The 25,326-nt window shown below is 39.1% G+C and overlaps 2 protein-coding genes across 4 annotated transcripts; one reads left to right on the forward strand and one right to left on the reverse strand.

Moving 5' to 3' along the window:
- Positions 1-2,493: 2,493 nt before the first annotated feature.
- Positions 2,494-6,444, reverse strand: LOC134745758 (peroxisomal membrane protein PEX14). Its single transcript, XM_063679838.1, has 4 exons — positions 6,256-6,444; positions 5,145-5,408; positions 4,556-4,767; positions 2,494-2,714 (listed from the first exon to the last, which is right to left on the reverse strand). Exons 1-4 carry the CDS (start codon positions 6,304-6,306, stop codon positions 2,504-2,506), a joined length of 738 nt encoding a protein of 245 aa, XP_063535908.1. The 5' UTR covers positions 6,307-6,444; the 3' UTR covers positions 2,494-2,503.
- A 2,882-nt stretch (positions 6,445-9,326) lies between these two features.
- LOC134745976 (cationic amino acid transporter 2-like) lies at positions 9,327-25,264 on the forward strand. 3 transcript variants are annotated; one of them, XM_063680131.1, is made up of 15 exons: positions 9,327-9,498; positions 14,163-14,287; positions 15,480-15,631; positions 16,180-16,308; positions 16,902-17,057; positions 17,414-17,518; positions 17,894-18,051; positions 18,626-18,742; positions 19,258-19,355; positions 20,096-20,235; positions 21,005-21,107; positions 21,469-21,590; positions 22,469-22,611; positions 23,393-23,501; positions 23,640-25,264. In XM_063680131.1, the coding sequence occupies exons 2-15, from the start codon at positions 14,208-14,210 to the stop codon at positions 25,076-25,078; spliced, it is 3,051 nt and encodes a 1,016-aa protein (XP_063536201.1). In that variant the 5' UTR covers positions 9,327-9,498; positions 14,163-14,207; the 3' UTR covers positions 25,079-25,264. The 3 variants fall into 3 exon arrangements, with proteins under 3 accessions (XP_063536201.1, XP_063536202.1, XP_063536203.1); XM_063680132.1 differs by lacking the exon at positions 9,327-9,498 and adding an exon at positions 12,116-12,159; XM_063680133.1 differs by lacking the exons at positions 9,327-9,498; positions 14,163-14,287 and adding an exon at positions 14,347-14,420.
- Positions 25,265-25,326: the final 62 nt, after the last annotated feature.

Raw genomic sequence — 25,326 nt, forward strand, 5'->3', positions numbered from 1 at the left:
AGAAAACGGGGTCCCTTTGTTTGACATAATTATTGAAAGTCATAATGTTATGATTGTCAGATTATCATTAGTCATAATTCTGGAACCGTTAAATTTTCAGGATTTTCGTAGGGTTATCCATCCTATAGTTAGGTTAGGTTTGTTTTATGGCAATCCTGAAAATTTACGCGTTTCTGAGAAAAACCAAATTATGACTAACGAAAAAATGGACAATCAATACATTATGACATAAAACTTTATGGGAAACAATAGAGACCCTTAGAAAACATCTAATATCGTAATTCACTTTACGAATCTGTAATTTTAAATTGATTAGATTTAAAACATTGCATCAAATCGTATTATGACTAACGAAAAAATGGACAATCAATACATTATGACATAAAACTTTATGGGAAACAATAGAGACCCTTAGAAATCATCTAATATCGTAATTCACTTTACGAATCTGTAATTTTAAATTTAATAGATTTAAAACATTGCATCAAATCGTACCAGTTATTAATTTTGGCAATACCTCTCTACAATTAATACAAATTTTCGTCTAATAAAACCATAATAGCCCAATCACAACACGAATAAAAATCCTATGAAATATATTAATTCATAATACATTATTTATGTCAAATATACTCAACAATAAAAAGGTTCCATCTACTATTTATTACAGCAAGGGTAATTTTAAGGGCCCGAATCCACCAGACAGGATAAAAGAGTGAAAAAACGATATGCCCATTTTTCCCCGCCCTACGTGACCGCCGCCATACATGAGGCGGGGACAAATGGGAATCCACCGATATGATGCTATGCCAGATATTTAACAAAGGATTTTATTTTAGCAAAATTATAATGTGTTAATGACCCTTTAGCTTTATTTACCTGTTTAAACATTTTGTTTAATTTAAGTGGTAATAATTTTAGGTAGATAAGGTACACTAGTTTTAGTCGGACTTGTCACACTGGAGAATTTGCGTGCAAATTGCCTGTGTGATAGAGCTCTAACAGCATTTTGTGTCATTTTTAAGACATTCACTGCCAGACAAAAAACGACGCACTACTCCAGAAACCGGTCGTCTATAGCTGCGTTTAAAACAACCCGCCCAGCGGGTTGTCCGGCATCTGAGCAAAGTTCACGAGCGCCCACCAGGTGGGTTCCTAACAGTGAATGTGTCAAATGATGGTCTCCATGTTGTAACAAATGCTTAATAATTATATGTATCCTTTTCAGTTGATTCGGTAAGTTAAAATGATTCTACCATAATTGTAGCATCTTGAACCTTACTGCATAGAGAAGATTTATTACTATGGTTTAGTGTGATGTGTCTGTTTAGAACCTATTTATCGTGAGAACGGTGCTCGTTGTCATTCTGCATGACCTAGTTGGACTAGATCGATTTCTCGGTAGCACGGCGATAGGTTTCATGTACTGAAATAAAAGAAAACAGTAATTTTTTCAATTGTTTGATGTTTGAATATTTCATTCGATCGAAAAATCCATACACGCCTGTTAATGGAAAACTCTACGCATCTATACAATGTGTAGAGCTAAGGTGGAGCCGTTAACCACGTATAGTACGATGAATTTTGTCAACAAGTCACCCCGTATACCTATTTTTTTCCTACCGTACCCCGTATACCAGCGACTGCTGTCGTTGTACTGAGTCGCCTGCTCCCCTTCACTAGAGTTAAAACCGCCGGACTCGGAGCGTTGGCTACGACTCCTATGAGGCTTGTTATCCACACCACCTCCGACAGAGAGAGAGAGAACATACAAGAGGCGAACAGGATTGGAGGAAGAGAGACTTACATGATCTCCAGACTGCTGTCGCTGTTCTTAGTCGCCTGCTCGCCATCACTAGAGTTGGAGCCGCCGGACTCGGAGCGTTGGCTACGGCTCCTATGAGGCTTGTTATCCACATCACCTCGGAGAGAGAGAGAGAGAACATACAAGAGGCTAACGGGATGGGAGGAAGAGAGACTTACATGATCTCCAGACTGCTGTCGCTGTTCTTAGACGCCTGCTCGCCTTCACTAGAGTTGGAACGGCCGGACTCGGAGCGTTGGCTACGGCTCCTATGAGGCTTGTTATCCACATCACCTCGGAGAGAGAGAGAGGGAACATACAAGAGGCGAACAGGATGGGAGGAAGAGAGACTTACATGATCTCCAGACTGCTGTCGCTGTTCTTAGTCGCCTGCTCGCCTTCACTAGAGTTGGAGCCGCCGGACTCGGAGCGTTGGCTACGGCTGCTATGAGGCTTGTTACCCACACCACCTCCGAGAGAGAGAGAGAACATACAAGAGGCGAACAGGATGGGAGGAAGAGAGACTTACATGATCTCCAGACTGCTGTCGCTGTTCTTAGTCGCCTGCTCGCCTTCACTAAAGTTGGAGCCGCCGGACTCGGAGCGTTGGCTACGGCTCCTATGAGGCTTGTTATCCACACCACCTCCGAGACAGAGAGAGAACATACAAGAGGCGAACAGGATGGGAGGAAGAGAGACTTACATGATCTCCAGACTGCTGTCGCTGTTCTTAGTCGCCTGCTCGCCTTCACTAGAGTTGGAGCCGCCGGACTCGGAGCGTTGGCTACGTTTCCTATGTGGCTTCTTGTCTTCAACGGCGACTTCAGTGGACGTGGCTTCTTCCGACTGACGCTGCCAAGCCGGGATAGATGGCGGCTCGGACCGGGTCTTTATTGATGGGAATTGATTCCTGAAATATGTTGGCGATAATTATTTGTGAAACTCGTCTTATCGAGTGTAGGTTGTATTTTTGACTGATTCCCGTTTCTTTAAACGAAACGACTTCGCTTTATAAATAAGTAAACAATAGGGGTCATAAATAAATAATTATAAGTACCTGGGAGATTGAGCTTTGCTCGGAAAACATATGAAAACTCAAAAGTGCGCGTTTTCCCAGAGATAAGACCTACTCGTAGCTAGATCGATTTTTCGCCCCCGAAAACTCCCATATAGCAAATTTCATCGAAATCTTTAGAGCCGTTTCCGAGGTCACCGAAATTTATAAATATATATAGATATCTATCTAGATATATACAAGAATTGCTCGTTAATAAGGGTAGTAAATAGTAGGGGTCGGACTGGTGCTATGTGCGTACAGAAATTTCACTCTCTAACAAAACATGTATATTACGATAGATATGACCGCAAGGTGGCGCAAGCGCGAGCAGGCGTCCGTTCCGTAGCGGTGCGCGGCGACTAGGTACTATGGCTAGACACCAAAATTGGTGTGGGTCGCATGTACTTGTACCGACGCGACGAAATCGCGGAGTGAGCCACGCCTGACCCTACAGCGAGGCGCAAATGAGGGTAATGTGTTCATTAATTTTTTTATCTTTGCGTGGGTGTTATCTATTACGTTATCTGGGGGCTTAGCCAAGACGCCAATCGTTTGCGCTACGACAAGAAACTCTTTCTGTCTCTCTATCACTCAATACTCAATATCTTTATTGCTAATAAGGACGAATCCATGCAGTAGTGGATACACAGTATCAAACCAATTTGAATATATATAAGTAGTTAATTTTACTCTTATTAGTGCGATAGTGACAGATAGCGTTTAGTTGTCGTAGCGCAAACGATTGGCATCTTGGCTAGGCACCCTGTTCTATTACCGAATTGATGCTAAATCGAGCCGATTCGCAATTTCTAAAGTGGGCTAAAAGTCAGCGACATCTTATCAAACTCAAACACTTATTGGTTACTTGGTTACCTACAATACTATACAAATTATACAACTCGATAATCACTAGTGATTCGTTATTGTTTTGAAACTTATGTATAATCCATAAGATTTATAATTGAATATTTGTTATATAACACTTTAAACTAGCTTTTTGTACACGTAATTAATGTTATTAACGGGTCTACCGCGATAAAATTTAATTGAATTGGAAAAAAGGTAAAACAATTGAATTTAATCGCGTTTGACCCGTTAATGACATTAATTATGAATATTTGTTTTTAGATGGATGAGCAGACACGTAGCGCGGTGCGGCACTTTTATTTCTATGTAAAATGTAAAGAATGATCATATTTCTTTAACTAGTTAACTCTTAGACACGCCCCGACTACAGTCTTTTGATGTGAATGCTATGACGGTATTAGAATAACCTTTACCAAAAATAGAGCTAACTTCAAAACAGTACTTATTTTCTGCCTTCATCAGCAGCTCAACTTCATGAAATTTCCGAGACGCAAAAGAGATACCTACAATATCTGCCATAAAAAATATCGCAATGGATGTACGTGCCTGTGCCTAATGTTAGAAAAGTCTCCTCAATTTCTCCAATATCAAATCGAGACAAAATTGCGAGACAATAGACATACTGTGATATCAAATTTCAGCTCATTGAGCTGCGTTCTTAGAGAGCTCTGAGCAGAAGCCTGCATCTCCCCGTGCAGTGCCGTCATACTCGTCTTCAGTCCAGTAGGGACTTGCGTTTTATGGCCACATTTTATGGACTTCATCGGCAATCCCACTTCACCAAATTGTTCCAAGAGCTCTCACTGTAAAGTTGGTTAAAAACTCACCTATTCAAGAGTATTCCTTTAACAGAAGCTATGTCAGCCTTGAGCCCATCCAGTTGCGTCCGTAAAGAGCTCTGAGCCGAAGCCTGCATCTCTCCACGCAGTGACGTCATACTCGTGTTCAGTATGTCCAGGGATTTGCGGACTTCCTCGAGACATTCGGCCGTCGTTTTGCGTTTCGGCTCTTCGACGAATAGGATGTGACGTATGCAGTTCTGAAAGATTTTTGATAGTTGAAAATGATGAAATAAAAACGGACGCATCTTATGCGTTGCGTTTTTGTCGTACATTTTGCTGCGGTAAAACGGCTGATCTTTAAAACAATCATTTTGCACAGGCTTGAATAAAGTGTGTCATTATAAATGAGATAGTTTCATAGAGATTTGACATTAATGATCACATTGCCACACTTTGTCATTGCTTAGCTAAGAGGATTGCTTTTACATCATCAATAGAGAATCGAAAGTTCGGTTTTACTTTATTTACGGCCGAAACCTAACCTTTGGCAGAACATGATTTTTCTACCAAAACCTGCCAAAATCAAAACTTCGGTTGAACACTAATTAGAACCAAAACTTAAGCATGAACTCACCTTATACAGCCAGTAGCAACCATAAGCAAACCCCCCATACACCAGTAAAGGTAGGATATGTTCTCTAAACCACGACTGCCTTGAGTGCTGAAAAAACATCAACTCTGAGGTCATTGATGGTCCGTCTAACAACTCGCCACATTTCTCAACTGCCTTGGCTATTTCGAAGTCTGTGAGGCCTTTGGCACGGAGAAACCGCTCCTTGCTTTCCATGGTGCATCGGTTCACATTTGGGTTTTTAAGGAAATTTACTGCAGTTGTTACCTAGAAGAAAGGAAATAAGGTTACACCACAGAATAAATAATAGTACTACCGTACAGAAAGGAAACTTCCTACAAAACCAAAGTTTGACAGCAGTCCAGGATCAAATTATGCTATCCCTTTCTAATATATGGCACTATGCCTTTCGGCTATTTAGGGTTGTAAAACTTCAAGTCATTATCTCATCTGTGGCCGTGCACACAAAGGGACGTCAAGTTGTGCCAATGCTAATAATTGCTTGGAGCAATGCTGAGCTGAACGGAGCCGAGTTTGCCCAAAGCGAGGAGTTTCGCTCCCCTGGTTATACCAAAATTACATCTTTAAGGCAATGTTTATGACAGTGTTGTCTATATACAATTCAACAATATTCATTACTTATACATTATATAAGAAATTTGTTATGAGCTTTTTTCAGACTCAAACTACAAGTAAAAAGACAATAAAGGAACAGTAGGAAGTGATGGTTATTGTCAGTTTGCATACTTCTATATCACTGTTTCTCTAATTGCAATAAATAACTAACATTTTCTCTTGATACCTATTCTAAATAGTTACAATTGAATTGCTAATGGCTAATTAAGTATGCCAAAATGTTTCTACTACAAATAACATGGGAGTTTTTATTACTAATATAAACAGTATTGTATTCTAATTGTTTTCATAACAAACAGCTCAATTGCGGAAACGAAAGATAAAATTGTAAGCAAAAGAGCGAAGGTCGATATAAATGATTTTACAAAGAAAGTAGCTGACAATACATATAAGTACATTTATAAAGGTGTATTTTTATCATCGGAGTATAATAGATATCTTATTGATTGCGGCAAAGACAAAAAGGTCAAATAATTACCAAATTCTCTCGAACTTCTGATGCCGCATTTACTAAAGCATCTGCCGACATGTTTGCCTTAATTTACTTTGTCAAACTTGCAGCACAAATTTTAAACGCACAAAAAGAATTGTCCTGCGATATTTGGTTATTTTAATGTAAAGTAAACATAATCACAATCGCAAAAATATTAAAACGCTAATGGTACAATATGAACAATATAATATGACTTGAGATGACACTGACAATGACAAGTGACAGAGCACAGAGCATACAAGTAATCTATCAAAATAATGTACGGGCATAATAATGATAATAATTCCCAGTTATACCACCAAACCGAACCAAACTGAGTTGGTAAATGGTGGGAATTTTTTCCCCGGTGTTACCACTGGTAAAAGGTGGGATTTTTTTTTCGCATCACTAGTATGGATTTTTTAAGTTCCATTTTATTTAATTTCTACTATTTTATGTCGCACTATACCTACTCAATATTTATACAATACTATATATTTATACTGTTTTTATTAGTTTTGAACATTAACAAAATTTTAGTGGTAACTACTGGGGAAAAAAATATCCCAGTAGTTACCATCAACTCGGTTTGGTTGGATTTAGTGGAATTGGTGGAAATGAATTGCTGCTATAAGATACATAGTACTCGCAGTGTTTATATTCTCTTTGGGCGTACCATTCATCCTTGCGAATAATTGTGTCTCTTATTCTTACCAAAGCTGCTACTTTACCGTACGTACTAGTGCGGTAATTACCACTTTACCTGCCTATGTCAAAAATTTCAAGGGCCATATGTACTTAATGTACTGTAAAACGTTGTGCGATACATGTGCGAATAGGTAATTCACAACTCGTGTCGATTCAAAACACTCCCTTCCGTCAAGTTTTGATTTTTTCGCCACTCGTTGAAAATTTCCTACTTTTCGCACTTGTATCGTAATGAAATACTAATATTTTAAGAATAAAACATCTTAAGATTTCTCCCTTCCAGTTTCATCTTTAACCCTTAATAAAATTTGTCTATGGAGTGTAACTTAATTAGTCTGGTGTAACTATTTATTAATCTGTAGTCTGGTATGATTGAGACCATTTGGAGTTTAAGTTTTATACCTATTTGAATCTAAACTAGAAATTGCTCGTCGATTTGACCAAGGCGCTTCTGAACAATAAAGTCCACTCCACGAATCTGATTCTGAAGTACCAGATACCTTTATAATGTGACGCTCATTATGAAATCATAGACTAAGAATTTAATCTGATAATTAATAGAAATAACATTTTTATCACTTCCATGAAAATATAAATTGTGTATTGAGTTATTGAGAGCTTTGTAATTTACCTGGATTAATTGTTATTAAACTACATTGATTATGTTGGACCGTAGATACATAATAATATGTGGCGTCCCACAGGAAAAGGTACTTTATGAGGTCAAAAGTAAAAAGTAAAAAATATTCAATTTTGTGATTTTACATGAAAATGTCAGAAATTACATTTTCACCTCTAAACCGGTATTTTTTTTTCTTAAACTTTCTCTCAGTATCATTTTGTAATAGATAAATTTAAAACTTGAGAGCTCATTGCAATCAATCGTGAAAATGAAACAAAACTTAATTTTTAAGAGATTGGTCAGTATTGCAACACATAAATCAGTCGATATCAAAGCCTAAATATATAATAAATAATAATATCTCCGTAACTACACAACTTAGGAGGTTGATCTTTTATTATGTTATCGATAGCTTATTTATTGCAGATTACTGGGATATGCATAACTCCATACCCGCCATAAGGTACCTTTAGCCATGGGACGTCACATATATGTACAGTCGACGTGAAAGATATGTTTACATTTTTACATTAGTAAGGTGCAAAAGTGTAAACATATAAATCGTATAAAAATCTTAGAATTATGCAAACGCGCAGAATCAGAAGACCTACCGCGAAAACCGAAATTTCGCTATTTGCCTCTCTATCACTCTTGCATATTCGAGCGATAGAGAGGCAGATAACGAAATTTCGATTTCTGATTTTCATCTCATCTGCATCTCAGATACAACATAAGAAATTTATTTTTCAACACACTTGCTCAAAACGACGTTTTTATTCCACCGATTTTTGGCTCATAATCCTAGATATTAAACACGCGTGCTCTTTCAGTGTATTATTCCACTCGTGCTTTTTCATTATATTATCCGACTTGAGTTAAGAAGGTAACTGATTGCTAATAATATGCATGGAAAGGGAGCCTTCCTTAATTGGTCGGACTGGCGGGCACCGGCGCGCCCGACCGCCTGCGCGGTGCGCGGCCCGGCCGGCCCGCCCGCCTGCCGCGCCGCCCGCGGCCGGGGCGAGCGAGGGCCGGCCGGCACGAGTATGACAGATGAAACACACAATACTAACTGTTTTAACTATTCAAATTTGATTCATATGAGTATCTTTTTTTTTCTCGCAAGTGTGTTGAAAAACGTTGTATGAAACGCGTGTGCATTGGTAATTACACACATCGGCTTTCTTATTGCGCGCTCGCTTACAGCTCTCGCGCACAATATCGCCTCGTGTGTAATGACCAACTTAGCACACTTGTATCATAATGTACTATTTCGGTGGTGCACTGCATTAATGAAGGTGGCGGCCACCATAGTAAAGTGTAGGTATCTATCATACAGTTGATCTTATTTCATTTCATCCCTAATCTCAAAGAGTTATCATTTTATACAAATTCCATTCCATTACAAATCCCTTTCCACCCTTTGCCAATACAAAATTAGACTCTATACAATTGAAACAGAGCTCAATACGAATTGTTATCATTTTGATACTAGCTACTAGCTGTTGCAACGTTAAGTACTTACAAAAATATACGTACCTACAATAGTTAGATAAGTAAACTCTATTCGCTATCTGATAACAACTCAGTGTGGGACGTGCTCACGCGGTGGTACTTAATGATATATAAAACAATAGGTTATGCATGCAAAAATAGTAACCGAGAATTGACCTAATACCAAAACAAAACAACGAAACTAAATCGCCAATTCTAAAGTGCAAAAGTGAAAAGCAGTATACATTTATGTAACTATTTTTTCAGTTCTAGTTATGAATTGAAACCAAAAGTGTAATATATAAAATAAAAAGTTCTCTATCGGTTCATTAACTGAGTGCTAGTTTATCTTTGCGCTAATAAGGTTGTATAAAAGTGCAACTATCTCCGTGACTGCTGACATTGAAATTTCAGGAAAACATAAGGTAATTTAACTAATTTAGGTGACTAAAGGTGTAATCGGTTAGGAGGTAAGGACCAATATAGAATTATACATACGTATTTTCGGCATTTAATATAGGCACCTATAGGTACATAGGTACTTACTAAGAGGAGTAGCCTACCCTATTAGTAAGTAGTTAATTCGAGTAGACCACGTAATAGAGTGAAGAACACACAGTAAGGAGCTAACTTATTAAATATATTAATATGTGTGTGTGTGTCTGTGTCTTACGGAAGTTTTGTTATTAAAAGGAGCTAACTTACTGACTGTACCCGTTATTTTCAGAGAAATCTGACTGTACTGCATTGAATTATAACATTATTATTGTTTTATTCTTAACTTTTCTTTACTGCAAATAAACGCGTTCGACGGACTTTTATCTGTACCAAAAATGTGGCAGCATTGTATGTTGTGCCAAATGTGGTGCCACAATAAATATTCGTACATTTCCAACGAAAATTATTACGTTAGATAAACGCGTTCGACGGACTTCTATCTGTACCAAAAATGTGGCAGCATTGTATGTTGTGCCAAATGTGGTGCCACAATAAATATTCGTACATTTCCAACGAAAATTATTACGTTAGATAAACGCGTTCGACGGACTTTTATCTGTACCAAAAATGTGGCAGCATTGTATGTTGTGCCAAATGTGGTGCCACAATAAATATTCGTACATTTCCAACGAAAATTATTACGTTAGATAAACGCGTTCGACGGACTTCTATCTGTACCAAAAATGTGGCAGCATTGTATGCTGTGCCAAATGTGGTGCCACAATAAATATTCGTACATTTCCAACGAAAATTATTACGTTAGATAAACGCGTTCGACGGACTTCTATCTGTACCAAAAATGTGGCAGCATTGTATGCTGTGCCAAATGTGGTGCCACAATAAATATTCGTACATTTCCAACGAAAATTATTACGTTAGATAAACGCGTTCGACGGACTTCTATCTGTACCAAAAATGTGGCAGCATTGTATCCAAATGTGGTGCCACAATAAATATTCGTACATTTCCAACGAAAATTATTACGTTAGATAAACGCGTTCGACGGACTTCTATCTGTACCAAAAATGTGGCAGCATTGTATGTTGTGCCAAATGTGGTGCCACAATAAATATTCGTACATTTCCAACGAAAATTATTACGTTAGATAAACGCGTTCGACGGACTTCTATCTGTACCAAAAATGTGGCAGCATTGTATGCTGTGCCAAATGTGGTGCCACAATAAATATTCGTACATTTCCAACGAAAATTATTACGTTAGATAAACGCGTTCGACGGACTTCTATCTGTACCAAAAATGTGGCAGCATTGTATGCTGTGCCAAATGTGGTGCCACAATAAATATTCGTACATTTCCAACGAAAATTATTACGTTAGATAAACGCGTTCGACGGACTTCTATCTGTACCAAAAATGTGGCAGCATTGTATGCTGTGCCAAATGTGGTGCCACAATAAATATTCGTACATTTCCAACGAAAATTATTACGTTAGATAAACGCGTTCGACGGACTTCTATCTGTACCAAAAATGTGGCAGCATTGTATGCTGTGCCAAATGTGGTGCCACAATAAATATTCGTACATTTCCAACGAAAATTATTACGTTAGATAAACGCGTTCGACGGACTTCTATCTGTACCAAAAATGTGGCAGCATTGTATGCTGTGCCAAATGTGGTGCCACAATAAATATTCGTACATTTCCAACGAAAATTATTACGTTAGATAAACGCGTTCGACGGACTTCTATCTGTACCAAAAATGTGGCAGCATTGTATGCTGTGCCAAATGTGGTGCCACAATAAATATACGTACATTTACAACGAAAATTATTACCTTTTCAGAGGCACTTCCACATTTTATAACTTCAAAATCAGTGCAGAGTTAGATAAACGCATTCGACGGACTTCTATCTGTACCAAAAATGTGGCAGCATTGTATGCTGTGCCAAATGTGGTGCCACAATAAATATTCGTACATTTCCAACGAAAATTATTACCTTTACAGAGGCACTTCCACATTTTATAACTTCAAAATCAGTGCAGTTAGCTTAGAGTAACTCTTCTTATCCACCTTTTTAAATTGGTCCCTGACTCACTCTAACTCCTAGGGTTCGCTACTACGAGATAACACTCGCAGAGTTATCAGTGAAGTTTTTGTGTAGCTGATATTCAGTATAGTTGGTACTATAACTTAAAGGATTTTAACCCTGTATATGTCGAATGTAGTATAAGATTTTTTTCTAATAATCTACCTAGTTATCGGTGCTAATTAATTAACGTAATCGTACCTATCGTCTATTCAGTTTTTTTATTGCTTATTCTAGTTCTTGTTAGTTATTTTTCATCCGTAAGTAATAAAAAATAAATAAAGGTTCATTCTTGTTCGCAACATAAACCAAACCATCCTCTCTTTGCAAAAAACTATTCTTGCACACTTCAATAATTTAACACAATGCGGTCTTATCGCCAAAGAGCGATCTCTTTTCAAAGGAGCATGGTTTTGCAATCACGCGTCGATTCAGGGTGTTAATATCTCCTGAAACATCTCTTATCAGCTGTTATCTGCAGTATCTCGGCGTGCGAGACACTCGGCATTCGTGAGATGTGGGTAATGGAGACAATTCCTGTAAGTTTTTCTTTTTTCAAATCAAGACGATTTTTTTATTATCTGTAACTTAATTTAAAAGAGCTAGAGTACATTATGTAGTACTTCATTAGTCCTGAAAACTAAAAACTCTTTAAAAATATGTTACATGACAAATATTAGGTACGTATTTGGTTTTAGCAATAAACGAAAAATATTACCAGATCTGCTTAACGAATAAATACTTCCACACTTTGTTTTATACTATGTACCTAGTGATTTAGTGTTGAGTCAACGCGATCTGAATTCATGCTCTTTTACTGTTCGTAGAAGGTTACTGAAGGCTATTTTTTTTTAACTTGGAGCTATTCTTATTCCCCTACGAAGTTTATGAAACTTCTGTCTGACGCTATGTGACATAAATATGACGTTGACGCAATAGGACCATACATCAACATATATTATTATACTCTTTGCCATACATATTCATAATAATAACTAGCTGAAACCGTGATTCAAGTTATCAGTATCTTTACGATCTATTCAAAGTTATATCTTACGCATTTATCAGAATTAAAATGATTTATTTCCGATTCCATTATTATCGTGAATGAAAACACCAAGTTAATAGAGTTGTAAGTTTTTATAGGATTCATTGTGTACCTGTATTACCTAAACAAATCCCTGAAGATGTAGGCAATGCACTACGAGTATTATAGATTCTCTAGACTTATGTACTGTGACTTGTTTCATGAAGTCTGTGGCCTAGTTATTAACTTATTAGCTAATCCTTGAACATTAAGAAAAGAACCCCTAAAGATCTACCTAGGACACCTAGAGAGGTAATTGTATCGTGCTCCCAAAGCCAAAAATGCTTCCTACAAGTACAAGTCTATATCTGGTAGCGTGTACCAGAGATGTTGGCTAGTGTATGAGAGCATAGAGTAACTTATACTAGAGCGGTACTGTCATAGTAAATTTTGTAACCCCAGTAAATTCACTGCCATCTGTCGACACACTTTAAAACTAAAAATGAAGATTTATAAAAGTACGATAGAATGTATTTAAATATAGATAAATGATTTTTTTTATTTGCATTAATTATTTTTATGATTTTGACCCATGTTCTTTCACTGATATGCGTTAAAATTGTTAAATAACAAACGAAACCGTCAACGCCATCTATACGACTGTAGGCCAAAACTAGTAGCGCCCTCTGAACGAGAATCAAATTTTCTTGATTTTCGAGGCACGTTTTTTCCTTAGACTGTATCCATCTATTACGGAGTTATATCTATCTTTGATGAGAGTTTGCATTGCAATTAAAATTTATCTTAGAGTCCATCTAAGTTAACTTTGCAGTCTTTGCACCGACTTGAACAGAACACATAAACTCATATTTTCATAGAAATTTGATATTAACGATGACATGGTCACACTTTGTCATTGCAAAAGCCATGCAGAGTAGCGTGTGGTCCGACTCTACTACTTCCCGAAGTCAGGTCGAGTCAGGGGGTGTCACTGCGCAGTTTAGGTATATTTGGCTGACGCACCGCCCGGGCAGGTATATGGCAGTGGGCTGCCGCTCGGCTCGCACGATAGTCGTGTCACGTGGCGCTCGCGCAAAATTGAAAATACGCAATGGCTTCGAAACCTAAATCGCGATCTAATCTGTATAAAAGATAATATTCTGTTTACGGAAGTCTGAATAAACGGAAGAACAAGGAAGCAGAAAAAACATTTTTTTTTTCAAATTCCAGACTATATTGACCGACATATTTTCAAAGGAATAACTACTTCTGTGGCATACCTACTTCCGTGAGAATCATACATACTATCTCCGGCTAAAAATTTTATGTTTACAGAATCGACGTTTGTAATTCCTACATATTTATCTTAAAAATAATAAATCAGTGTACAAAAACTTGTCAAGTGACAACCCCGTGGCGACACTCGCAGCTCGGTCATAAAACTGCGGCGCGCAAAGAAGATTTACGGTTCGTTATTCTGTGGTCGAGTTGACAATACCAGTGTATTGGGTGCAGGTGGCGTGGTAGCCGTAACAAATGTGGCTGCAGCCTGGCTGACCAATGGCGGGCAAGGTGCTGCGAGCCATCACAAGACGGAAGGTGTTCCAGCCCGAACAACTCGAAGCTGGCAACTTGAGGAGGTAAACTAGCTTTAGTTGGACGCAGAGTTTTGGCGAAGAATGGTGGACTAATGGTGGGAGGCAAGTTGCTTCGGCCCATTACAAGGCGGAAGGTGTTCAAGACCGAGTAGCTCAGAGCTGGCAACTTAAGGAGGTAAACTAGCTTCAGTTGGAGACACAGAGTTTTGGTGAAGAGTAGTGGACTAATGGTGGGAGGCAAGGTGCTGTGGGCCATCGCAAGGCGGAAGGTGTTGTAGCCGGAGCAGGCTGAAGCTGGCAACTTGAGGAGGTAAGACATAATTGCAGGTGGTCTGGTAACCGACGATAGGGCAGCCTGGTTGACCTATTGCGCTGCGCTGCGGGCCATCACAAGGCGAAAGGTGTTCCAGGTACAGCTACTCGAAGCTGGCATCTTGCGAATGTAAAACATTATTGATCGACTATGTCTCTTTTTCGTTCTTAACCTTTTGGACGCCAATGACCGATATATATGCACTGTAGGTCCAACGCCAAAGACCGATTAATCCGTGACATGACAGACCACAGAGCAATATAGACCTACGTGCCTTATGCATATAAGGTTCAATTTCAGTTTTGACACTTCGGTGACGTGGCGTCTGGATGATTGCAGTTTTTGTGTTTGACACGGCGTCAAAAAGGTTAATAAGAGGATGCGCACCAAGGATATTAGCTGATCAAATGAAAAAAGTTTATTAGGTTAAACATTATGCAGTTTGAAAGCAGTTTGATTTGGGTCCTCGTTGTAAGTAAATATATAATATACCTGTATCAGGAGAACCCGCTCTTGATTGAATTCATCACAAAAATGTATAAACTGTGGATTGATTAAGATTCTTGGGACAGCTATCGACAGTAGCAGACAGTCGACGTGAAAATAATAACAATGATTTCGATATCAAGCTCAATTTTAAATACAAACAGAAGATAAAATTATACATAATTTACAAAAAAAACATAGGAAGGAGAAAGTGTTAAAGCGCTGATCTTCCGAATTCCTTCTTCTTTCTGAATTTTACTGTCATCACCTCACATCTTACCCAAGCGATGTTCACTTGCTTGCAGTCGAATCTTCTGATATATTTAGGTACTTACATACAGTTGTGGTCTGACGATAGTCACGAATAGGAATCGATGAAAGCAGGCAAAGCGATCTTGAATAAACGATTTTAGAGAGTGTTTGGGTCTGTTTCAGATGCCTGAGTGTTTGGGACCTAACATCGCTGGGCATAAGCGCCACGTTAGGAGTGGGCATCTACTACCTGGTGGGCTCTGTGGCGCTGGACATTGCTGGACCATCGGTCGTGCTCTCGTTTTTCATCGCTGCCGTTGCATCTCTGTTTGCAGGTGTGTTGAGTCTTACTTTGACACTGTTGTTACATGATTGGGCTTCTGAGATCTGACAACGGTCACGGCCACATGCTGGGCGTTGGACATACATCTACAACAGGATTAGATATATGCTGCCTGTTGGGCGTCTGTCTACCTCGATTGCCACCGTTGCGGCTCTAGCGACGGTAGACGGCAGTAGATTGCGATACCTGAAAAACAAACCTAGGTATAACTAATATTTACCTTTACGTATATCCCTTTTTTACTGACCTAATCTATAGGTACTTACGCATTGAATAGTGAGCGCGAGCGACATACAGTGTTATATAGGTATACATAGATTCATACGTACCTTGGATCGAGCCCAGGATACTAATTCTGACTGATTGTAATAATGCGAATCACGAATTTGATCTGGATTTGTTACGATCTGTAAGTCTCAAAGGTGACGTTTGTGATTGAAGACATGGTCCAAGATAGAAGGAAAATACCAGACGCCCAAGAGTACAATGAGATGGTATACTGGAAACACTCGTTATTTAACAAAAAATCTTGTTTTTCAGGACTATGCTACTCGGAGTTCGGAGCGCGCGTACCGCGCGCGGGTTCGGCCTACATCTACACGTATGTGACCGTAGGAGAACTGATCGCCTTCATCATTGGATGGAACATGATACTTGAAGCCTTGTTCGGTGAGTTTATTTTGTATGACGTAGAATTTTGGAACCTGAGCTCTAAGGGATATTGTATGCTCTTTATTTTTCCTTCAGGTTCCTAACCCATTTTATTTAACTATAGGCTTTAGAATCCATCCAATGTTTCCTTGCTGCATATAATTTCGGCAAACTACAACGAATGCTAAGTACATATGTCCGATGTCCCATGAGTCCCATCTTGGTGATGCAACAAGTATAAGAATGCCTCGATTAGCTACCGTATGAACATGAACTAACCGATTTGAATTTGAACGTTTTAGGGTGGGTTACTAGGACTCCGCTGTCCGTCCGTCTGTTTGTCTGTCCGTCTGTCACCAGGCTGTATCTCATGAACCGTGATAGCTAGACAGTTAAAATTTTCACAGATGATGTATTTCTGTTGCCGCTATAACAATGCAAATACTAAAAGTAAAAACAGAATAAAATAAATATTTAAGTGGGGCTCCCGGCTCCCATACAACAAACGTGATTTTTTGCCGTTTTTTGCGTAATGGTACGGAACCGGACTCGCACTTGGCCGGTTTTTTATTTTATCCTAAGTATATCTAAGTAGCTCTATGTTTTCGTAGGCGCAGCGAGCGTGGCACGCGGTCTCAGCCTCTACGTAGATCTTATGGCAGGCAAAGCCATGTCGGAGTGGTTCACGGCCGTCGCCCCATTACACTGGAATCTGTTGGCGACGTACTTTGACTTCTTTGCGTTTGGGATTGTCATCGCTTTTGGAGGTACCTAATACTATTCATCTATACTTACAGACTGATAATTCCGGGTGTGTTTGTGTTAAATAACGTGGCCTGAAAGATGCGTCAATTCCATAATGAAGATGATGCCAGAGTTACAAAGTTGCAATGAGACTAGAGAAAATTGAAGGCAGATGATGAAACCTGTCATCCCAAGACAGTACCTGGTGAAAAATATTGTAAATTGACTGTACTTAACTACACAGGGCTTAAGTTATAGCTATGCGCCATCTACTGCATCTATCATATTTCCGACTACAGCTTTTTAGTTACAGATAAGTGGTGAAATGCATCTTTCATTTACAATAATATTTATTATCAGAATTACATTTGTGTTTCAGTGCTCCTGGCATTCGGGGTCCGCGAGTCGGCCACAGTGAACAACGTGTTTGCCATACTTAACATGATCGTCATTATTTTCATCGTCATAGCCGGCTCTTTCACTGGTGAGTGTCTTATCTAAATCTACAGCCTGTAAATAGGTTTCGTAATCAACTATCTAGTTAGCAACTAAGTAACTAGTCGTTAAGTCAATTAGAAGTCTAACAAGTGCTATATCGATGAAGATGAGTTAAAGTAGTCTTCAAGTTTTCAAGTTAGGTTGCTAGCTTGAAACAACTATGTGGGCGTGTGCATGACAAATCCGTGCAAAAAATATCTTTAGGAATGAAACTCAGACGTTTTAGGACCTAGCCTGAATTCAAATTATCTATCCAACTAACCCATTTATCATATATAAAAATCACGTACATTACGTCTCAGTGATTTTACCTCTGCCTACCTAACCTCTACCCTAACTAAACCATTGCTATGTATTTCAGCTGATGCAAACAACTGGTTTATCCCTGAGTCGTCCGTCCCGCCCTCGTTTGGCACGGGGGGTTTCTTCCCCTTCGGCGTGTGGGGCACGCTGCGGGGCGCCGCCGTTTGCTTCTACGGCTTCGTGGGGTTTGACAGCATTAATGCTACTAGTGAAGAGGTTGGTTTTATCCTAGGATGATGTCAGACAAACGTACACACAAGTAGAGGAGTTTTATGGGAGGCCCAGTTTGTTGTTACGCACCCGCTTTTGTTGCTCTAAAACGCGAACCGTGGCGCCCGTTATCAGTGGACTAAAACAGCTTATGAAACAGCGAAATGAAACCTGTGCCTAACCAATTTTACGATGTAGGTACGCTCAACATGATACTACGTACCTAGTACTAATTAAACCATATAAATCGAATGGTTAGAAACCTTTAGGTAATTTGATATGGTACGTGGTGGTGGTATGGTGGTGGTTTGTAATGGTACTTGAATTGTCTACGATTTTTGCTGAGGGTGAGATGTGGCAAAATCATTGACATTTACCAAAGTGTACTTAATAGAATGAAGTAGTAGTGGGAGTGGGTAGGGAATATCGCTCGCAAACCAATGGTCCCCAGGGCAGAAGGAATAGGGTTATTGATGAGTTAAATATAGCAGGGAACTGTTGGATGAACGTACCTCCGGGAAGCACATCCAGCCATAGACGAACTATCGGATCGGATTATCTATCCACTTAATATTTCCAGGTGGAGAATCCTCGTCGCTCGATCCCGCATGCCATCCTCCTTACGTTGTTGGTGGTGTTCCTGTGCTATGCCAGCGTAGCCATTGTGGTCACAATGATGGTGCCCTACTATTTACACGTGAGTCTTTTTAAACCAAACGTTTAGGTACCTGGCTGTTTAAGGTCAAGCTGAGAAAACCGGCATATAAATTAGTATCCGTACGTCACTCAGACAGTCAGAAAGGAAGAGCTTCACTCCTTTTGCTCTACCGACGTAAATGGAGTTAGGTATGTGTGAAACGCAAGAGTTAGAATCGACGAAAGAGCTGGTAGACGGTCGTCCCTTAAGGGGCCCACTGACTATCAGTCCGCTGGACGATATCGGCCTGTCAGTTAGAACAAAAATTTGACAGTTCCGAACAACTGACAGGCCGATATCGTCCGGCGGACTGATAGTCAGTGCCCTTTAGTCCGGTAGTCTTCACCACATTGACCTTAAATATCGATTCTAATTAAAAGTGCTGTAAATGTAAACCACCTATATACCTAAGTAAAACGCCTGTTGGTTGATTGAACTAAGTTTTGTACGGAGCATTCAAACATAGATGCAATGTACCCGTTATTGCAATAATATTATGAAGAGTTTGTGTTCAGGACTCATTGGCGTCAGTGGCGACGGCGTTTACATATGTGGGCTGGGATTGGGGGCGGTGGGTGGTGCTGGTCGGCGCCATCTTTGGTATTTCGGCCAGGTAAGTGCCACGTGCATAGTAAAAATAACTCGATGGATTGTAAGCTTCCTACGGAAAGTTTTAAAACTGCAAAATTATAAACGTATTTTTGACGATAGATTTAAAGGTATAATCTACCAATCAGATAAGAAACAATAATTTTTACTTAAAAAGCAAAATATTTATAAAAAAAAATTCTTCAGGTGGTTTAAATATCCTGGAACTTGATGTAGTTTTGTAAAAATCTCAGATGCTAAAATTACAGTTAGATTTCCCAATCTACCATCCAATGTAATCGTCTTTAGTAGGTACAATGCGACATAGACCGGTTAGTAAATTTCTCTTCTCTTCTTTGTCGTATCCTTATGGCTAAGGGACGTGACGACTGTGGGTGTGGACACTCTTTACCAGTGCTTTCCAAGTCGCTTTATCTTGGGTCCAGTGTATAATAAATACTGTGTGGTTACTTTACTAAATGTGGCTATTTATAAAATTGACATATTAGTATCTCGACTTAGACAAAAGGGAGAGGACCCCCGCTCCGAATCGTTCCTGGTGCAGAGGCTGTCCATAGCCATCCAGCGGGGTAATGCCGTGAGCATTATGGGCACTTTTGCACCGGGAGCGATAACGAACGGGGTTGACTAATAGTTACCTTATGTAATTATTTGTATTCGTAGATTTAATTGTTAATTTATTAATTAAATTTTAGTATCTGAGATATAAAAACAGACTTTAAATAAGATTCTCTGATTTCCCAGTTTGTACGGGTCGATATTCCCTCTGCCGCGACTGCTGTACGCAATGGCGTCTGATGGACTGTTCTTCCACTGGTTCGCGAGGATCAGCAAGAACAAGAAATCACCGGTCATCGGAACACTTGTACCGTCTATTGTCATAGGTAATATATAAACAGTTCCACTTTTTTCGTATTTAATACCCAGGGATTATGCCCAAATGTATATTTCCGTTTAGCAAGAAGCAAAAAAAACTCTTATCTTAGCGATTAGGTAGGAAGAGATAGACACCAAAACTTCGCCAGACACAGAATCAAGGACTTTGTAGCAGGCTATCTGTAACCAAAGGAATTCAAAACACTACCCATGAGCTTCATCATCCGGCACATAAAGAGGGTCGAAAAAGCTCTCGAGTAATTGAAGGATCTTTGTTAAGGGAGCAAATGCACAAAAGACCTCTATGGGTCGAGGTGTATCCGTAAGGGCTCCCGAAATTATAAGATAACATAAGACGGAAATGCTGGTTGGTAATAGTTTGTTTGGTCAAAAATGGCCCAAAATACTTATTAGGCACAAAACGTCTTCGAAGCTCAATATCCTATTTCGAAAAAAAAAATGCAATCAGACTGTCAAAGGTAATGTGTCTCCCGTGTCCAATTTAAGGGCTAAGTAGTCTTCTTCTTCTTCTTCCTGCGCTTTTCCCACGTTATGTGGGGTCGGCACAACGTGTATTTCTCTTCCATTCTCCTCTATCTTTCGTCACCTCAGCACACTCCTTTCTTTCTCATATCCTCTTTCACACAAACTATCCATCGTTTTTTCGGTCTACCATCCGCTCTCCGTCCATCAACATTCATCCCTAACATTCTAAGGGCTAAGTTGTATTGTACCGTTATAGCCCTGGACTAATTTTGTTTGTTTATTCGCTTCCAGCTTTATTGGCCGGCCTGCTAGGACTGCACGCACTGGTCATGATGATGTGTGTGGGTACCCTGTTGTCTTATACCATTGTCGCTGCATGTATTGTAATACTCAGGTAAATACGGCATGTGTTTTCTAGCCCTTAGCTATAATCTAAACGAGAATATGTAAGCTATATTGATCGACTTTTACTTGAGACAAAAAGGCTACGTGATATAAAATTTCGCGATCTAATTGGCCGAAATATACAGAGTTTAATTCCCTTTTTTTCAAGCAATTTCGGGTCGGCCCCATAAAAGTATAATCGACATACTCACCTCAAACTGTACTATGGCTGAAGGTGGAAAAGTCACGATGTAATTTGCAAACTTAGTGCAAACGGACTAAATTGTAATCGCAACAATATGTTTATTGAAACATATTGTTGCGATTACAATTTAGTCCGTTTGATATTGATCAAGATCGTTGTATTCCAGATACCGTTCGGAAAAGATAGCAACTGGATCGAAAGGCATTGTGAAGCAGATGTTCTACTGCGGAAGTCGAGAAGCCACGGAAAGCAGCTCTCGGCTGGTTAACATTGTGCTCAGTTTATATAGTAAGTTATAAGTTAACCAAATCATAGCTTTATCTGTAGTAGATTTTTTTTAACCTTTCAAAAAATTTTAAAAAATTGAGTCACTGTAGGTTTGTTGAATTTGTTATTATGGAAGTCTCCTCTTCTTCTTCCTGCCCTTATCCCACGTTATGTGGGGTCGGCACAACATGTTTTTCTCTTCCATTCTCCTCTATCTTTCGTCACCTCAGCACTCACTCCTTTCTTACTCATATCCTCTTTCACACAATCCATCCATCGTTTTTTGGGTCTACCATTTGCTCTCCGTCCATCAACATTCATCTCTAACATTATTTTGCCTATATGGCATTCATCTCTCCTCATCACATGCCCATACCACGCTAACCTACTACTTCTTATCTTCTCCGTTACTGGTGCTACTTTCAAACTTCCCCTAATATACTCATTCTTAATCCGATCCTTTCACGTCACTCCACACATCCATCTCAACATTCTCATTTCCGCTGCGTGCACTCTTCTTTCATCCGTCACTTTCGTCGCCCAGCATTCTGATCCATACATTACAACATGTCTCACGATCGTCCTGTAAAATTTCCCCATAAGTTATTTGTTATTATGGAAGTACCTACCTGAAAGTTTTTTATTTAATGCCCAATTCAAGAATTATTTGATTAATTATAAGTATTATAACCCAAAATCAAGGGCCCCTTATATTATTAACAAACCAGAACCAGACAGATGTACCGCACCATAACAATATTACCGTTGTTGATATCGCTAGCTTGCTAAGATTAGTTTATAATACCAAAACAAACTAACAAACATTTTAAGCGAAATAAAATATTGTTATTATTATTATTTCGTATGGCTTTTATTCATTCAACCATGATTCATTCCAGTATTCATGTGCGTGATCGCCGTACTGGTAACAGTGCACATCGACACCAGTATAGTCTGGTATATCCTGCTGCATGTGGTCGTCTTGATGCTACTGATTGTGATGATGATGCAGCCGCAGGCCAAGGAGAAAGTGTCGTTTATGGTGAGCAATTAAGCATGGTAAAGTACTGCCCACCATTTCTTATTTCTATCGAACGCGTGTAATTATATTGCTGTCTCACTCATTGACCGCCGACATCATCGGCGGAACAGTGCGATAGAGATATGAAATAGCGTGTCAAGGTAGACGTCCACAGGGCCGCATCGCACGCATCGGACGCATCGCACGCAACGGATAATAGTATTCTTTGTATAGAAAGTCACACAAGTGCGTCCTCTGATCCGGTGCGTGCGATGCGGCCCTGTGGCTTTATCTACTTTCAATGTACAAAATGCATCGTGCTTAGCGTCCTCACTAGTTAAGAATTAGAGGAAACTAATAACGATAATATTATTAAAACATACAACCAAAGAAGTTGGCCGGTCGAATCTTTTTACAGATGGCGCTCCATAAATTCTTGTTTATTTTGGAATTGTATAACCCGGATGCCCTTTAACCTTTCATATGACAAAAATCGTGGGTACACACATCAGTTAGGTATACTAAGAGCAGAAAAATCGTTCTCTAAAAAATGCAAAAAGATACTAATCAAAGGATTCTTATCATACATAGACAAGAAGCTATCCTATAGAACAAAACTAGAAACAGGGGAAACCTATGCTGGCACCATATACAAAAACCTTTGACAGTATGTATGTGTACTTAGTGAGACGGTAGAAATGCCCAAGAGTTCTGTTTTAAATTCCTTTTAGAAAGGAAGTTTTATATATTATACTCCTTGACATATCTCAAATGCAGGTAATTTAATGTTTTTTTTTTTCAGACTCCTCTAGTTCCAGTGATCCCGTGCTTCAGCATCTACATCAACATCTGCCTCATGGTGTTGATCAACGTGCAAACCTGGATTCGCGTCGCAGTCTGGGTTGTGTTAGGTAACTAATTTTATTAATTTATTGAGTAGCTGACCAACAAAAAATTACCACTATTTTAAACTTTAAATATTAATTTCCGAAGCAGACCAGATTAGCAAAGACTTCAAATAATGTATATTTTATTTATTTCATTTACAGGTATAATAGTTTATTTTATCTGCGTGTGTTGCTACAAGCGGCACGAGAACAAAGACACGCACACACACAAGAACGGGAAACCTCCTGTTCAGATCATCATAGAGTCCCCAACCCCTCCTGATACTATCGCTGGAAGTAGTACCAAAAGAGGCGAGGGCATTCACAGTGAACAAGAAATGAGCGAAATAAGACCTGCTAGCCCCATTGAATTCAAAGAGAAAGTTGTAAGAAATGTCATTCAAGAGGAGGTGATAATTCAACAAGCGGCTATTATAGAAAATAGCGATGAAAAAGAAGCTAACATAATCGATTTACTAGATCAAGTATTACAAGCAGAAGAAGACACGTACAGTGTGAAAGGAATAGATAATTACGGAGAAATTATGGAAAAGGAAGATGATGTAATAATAGTTTCAACGTCACCAGAATGCATACCGCATAGAAAGAGTTTAAGTGAGTTGTCGGATGCCGGTTCAGACGCATCGTTGGGTAATCAAGTGTTATCTAAATATGATGTGATAGCGCAAGTCCATAGAGAGGACCTACCAAAGTTAAGTGAAGAAGATGATCACAACGTTCAAGTTCTGAACGAAGAAAATGAACATGAACAAGTTACCGCTTTCAATGACAGCGATACTAATTCTCAGACTGATGAGTCTGGGTATTCAGACACTATCGATAGGACGGCTTTAACGGAGTCTGTCGAGGAAATCAAAGAAGATATTCCTAACATTCCCGAGCCACCACCTTACGATGAAAATTTTTTCATGAGCCCTAATTTTAAGAAAGCATATACAATTTCATCTAGACCTAATAAACCGAAACAAGTATCAGATCAAGAAGAGGAGAAGCATAGGGAAAGCATTAAATCTAACAGCTCCCAGGATGACACGACAATTACTTTCGGTAGTGACCGTCAGGTTAATTTCATGTCTAAGCTGTCGCAAATATATCAAACTAAAATAGCAGACCATGAAGAAGAACAAACTATTAAACCAGGCAGACGGTCGCATTCTACTGGCAATGTGATAGAGAATACTGAATACAATATTATCAATCGTGAACGTCCGCAGATTTTCCTAGATATGAAAAAGGAATTATTGGCACGGGATGCTTCAAATTTAAGACCAGTAAATAAAGAAGAACAAGAGGCTGAAGAGCCTGAGAGTGAAGAAGAAATGAGCATGAGTAGAGCAGATTTGAAGAGCAAATTGGAGAACATATTTGCCACTGGTGGTCCTATGCTTCTAAAGCCAAGGCTGATGAAGTCAAATCCACCCACTCCAGAAGAGTCCTACCAAACAGATGCCTCAAGTACGGAAAGTATAGCCAAAATTCCCAAAATTGACAAAAATGATACCATAGGAAGGCAGAGGGCCAGATTTGGTGAAGTGCTCAACTCTTTTCGGTTAAGTTTGAACAAAGACGATCACGTGTGAGTGTTAAACTATTTTCTTAATGAGATTATCAGAATGACTCCGATAAATGTGCTTGCAAGTGGTTTATCTGCATTTGGGTATTATAAACCTAGTCGTATGTTTAAGTGCCTTATTTATGTATTTTTCAATAAGTGTTCTATTAAAAAATTACGAATTTAGAAATAATAAATGTATTATTATTATTTTTTTGAGTCAAGCCTAAAGTGCTAAAAACATTATACTTATTCTATTCTTCAATGGTCATATCA

Source organism: Cydia strobilella, chromosome 12 (assembly GCF_947568885.1).
Source record: "Cydia strobilella chromosome 12, ilCydStro3.1, whole genome shotgun sequence".
Classification (NCBI taxonomy): domain Eukaryota; kingdom Metazoa; phylum Arthropoda; class Insecta; order Lepidoptera; family Tortricidae; genus Cydia; species Cydia strobilella.

Excerpts from the sequence above, each read along its gene's own strand:
- LOC134745976 (XM_063680131.1), top strand. The coding sequence starts at position 14,208 with ATGGCGGGCAAGGTGCTGCGAGCCATCACAAGACGGAAGGTGTTCCAG. Across the intron at positions 17,519-17,893 it reads CATAGCCGGCTCTTTCACTG|CTGATGCAAACAACTGGTTT; the intron begins GTGAGTGTCTTA and ends TATGTATTTCAG. Across the intron at positions 18,743-19,257 it reads TGGTGCCCTACTATTTACAC|GACTCATTGGCGTCAGTGGC; the intron begins GTGAGTCTTTTT and ends GTTTGTGTTCAG.
- LOC134745758 (XM_063679838.1), bottom strand. The coding sequence starts at position 6,306 with ATGTCGGCAGATGCTTTAGTAAATGCGGCATCAGAAGTTCGAGAGAAT. Across the intron at positions 4,768-5,144 it reads GTTGCTACTGGCTGTATAAG|AACTGCATACGTCACATCCT; the intron begins GTGAGTTCATGC and ends AAAATCTTTCAG. Across the intron at positions 2,715-4,555 it reads AAAGGAATACTCTTGAATAG|GAATCAATTCCCATCAATAA; the intron begins GTGAGTTTTTAA and ends AACATATTTCAG.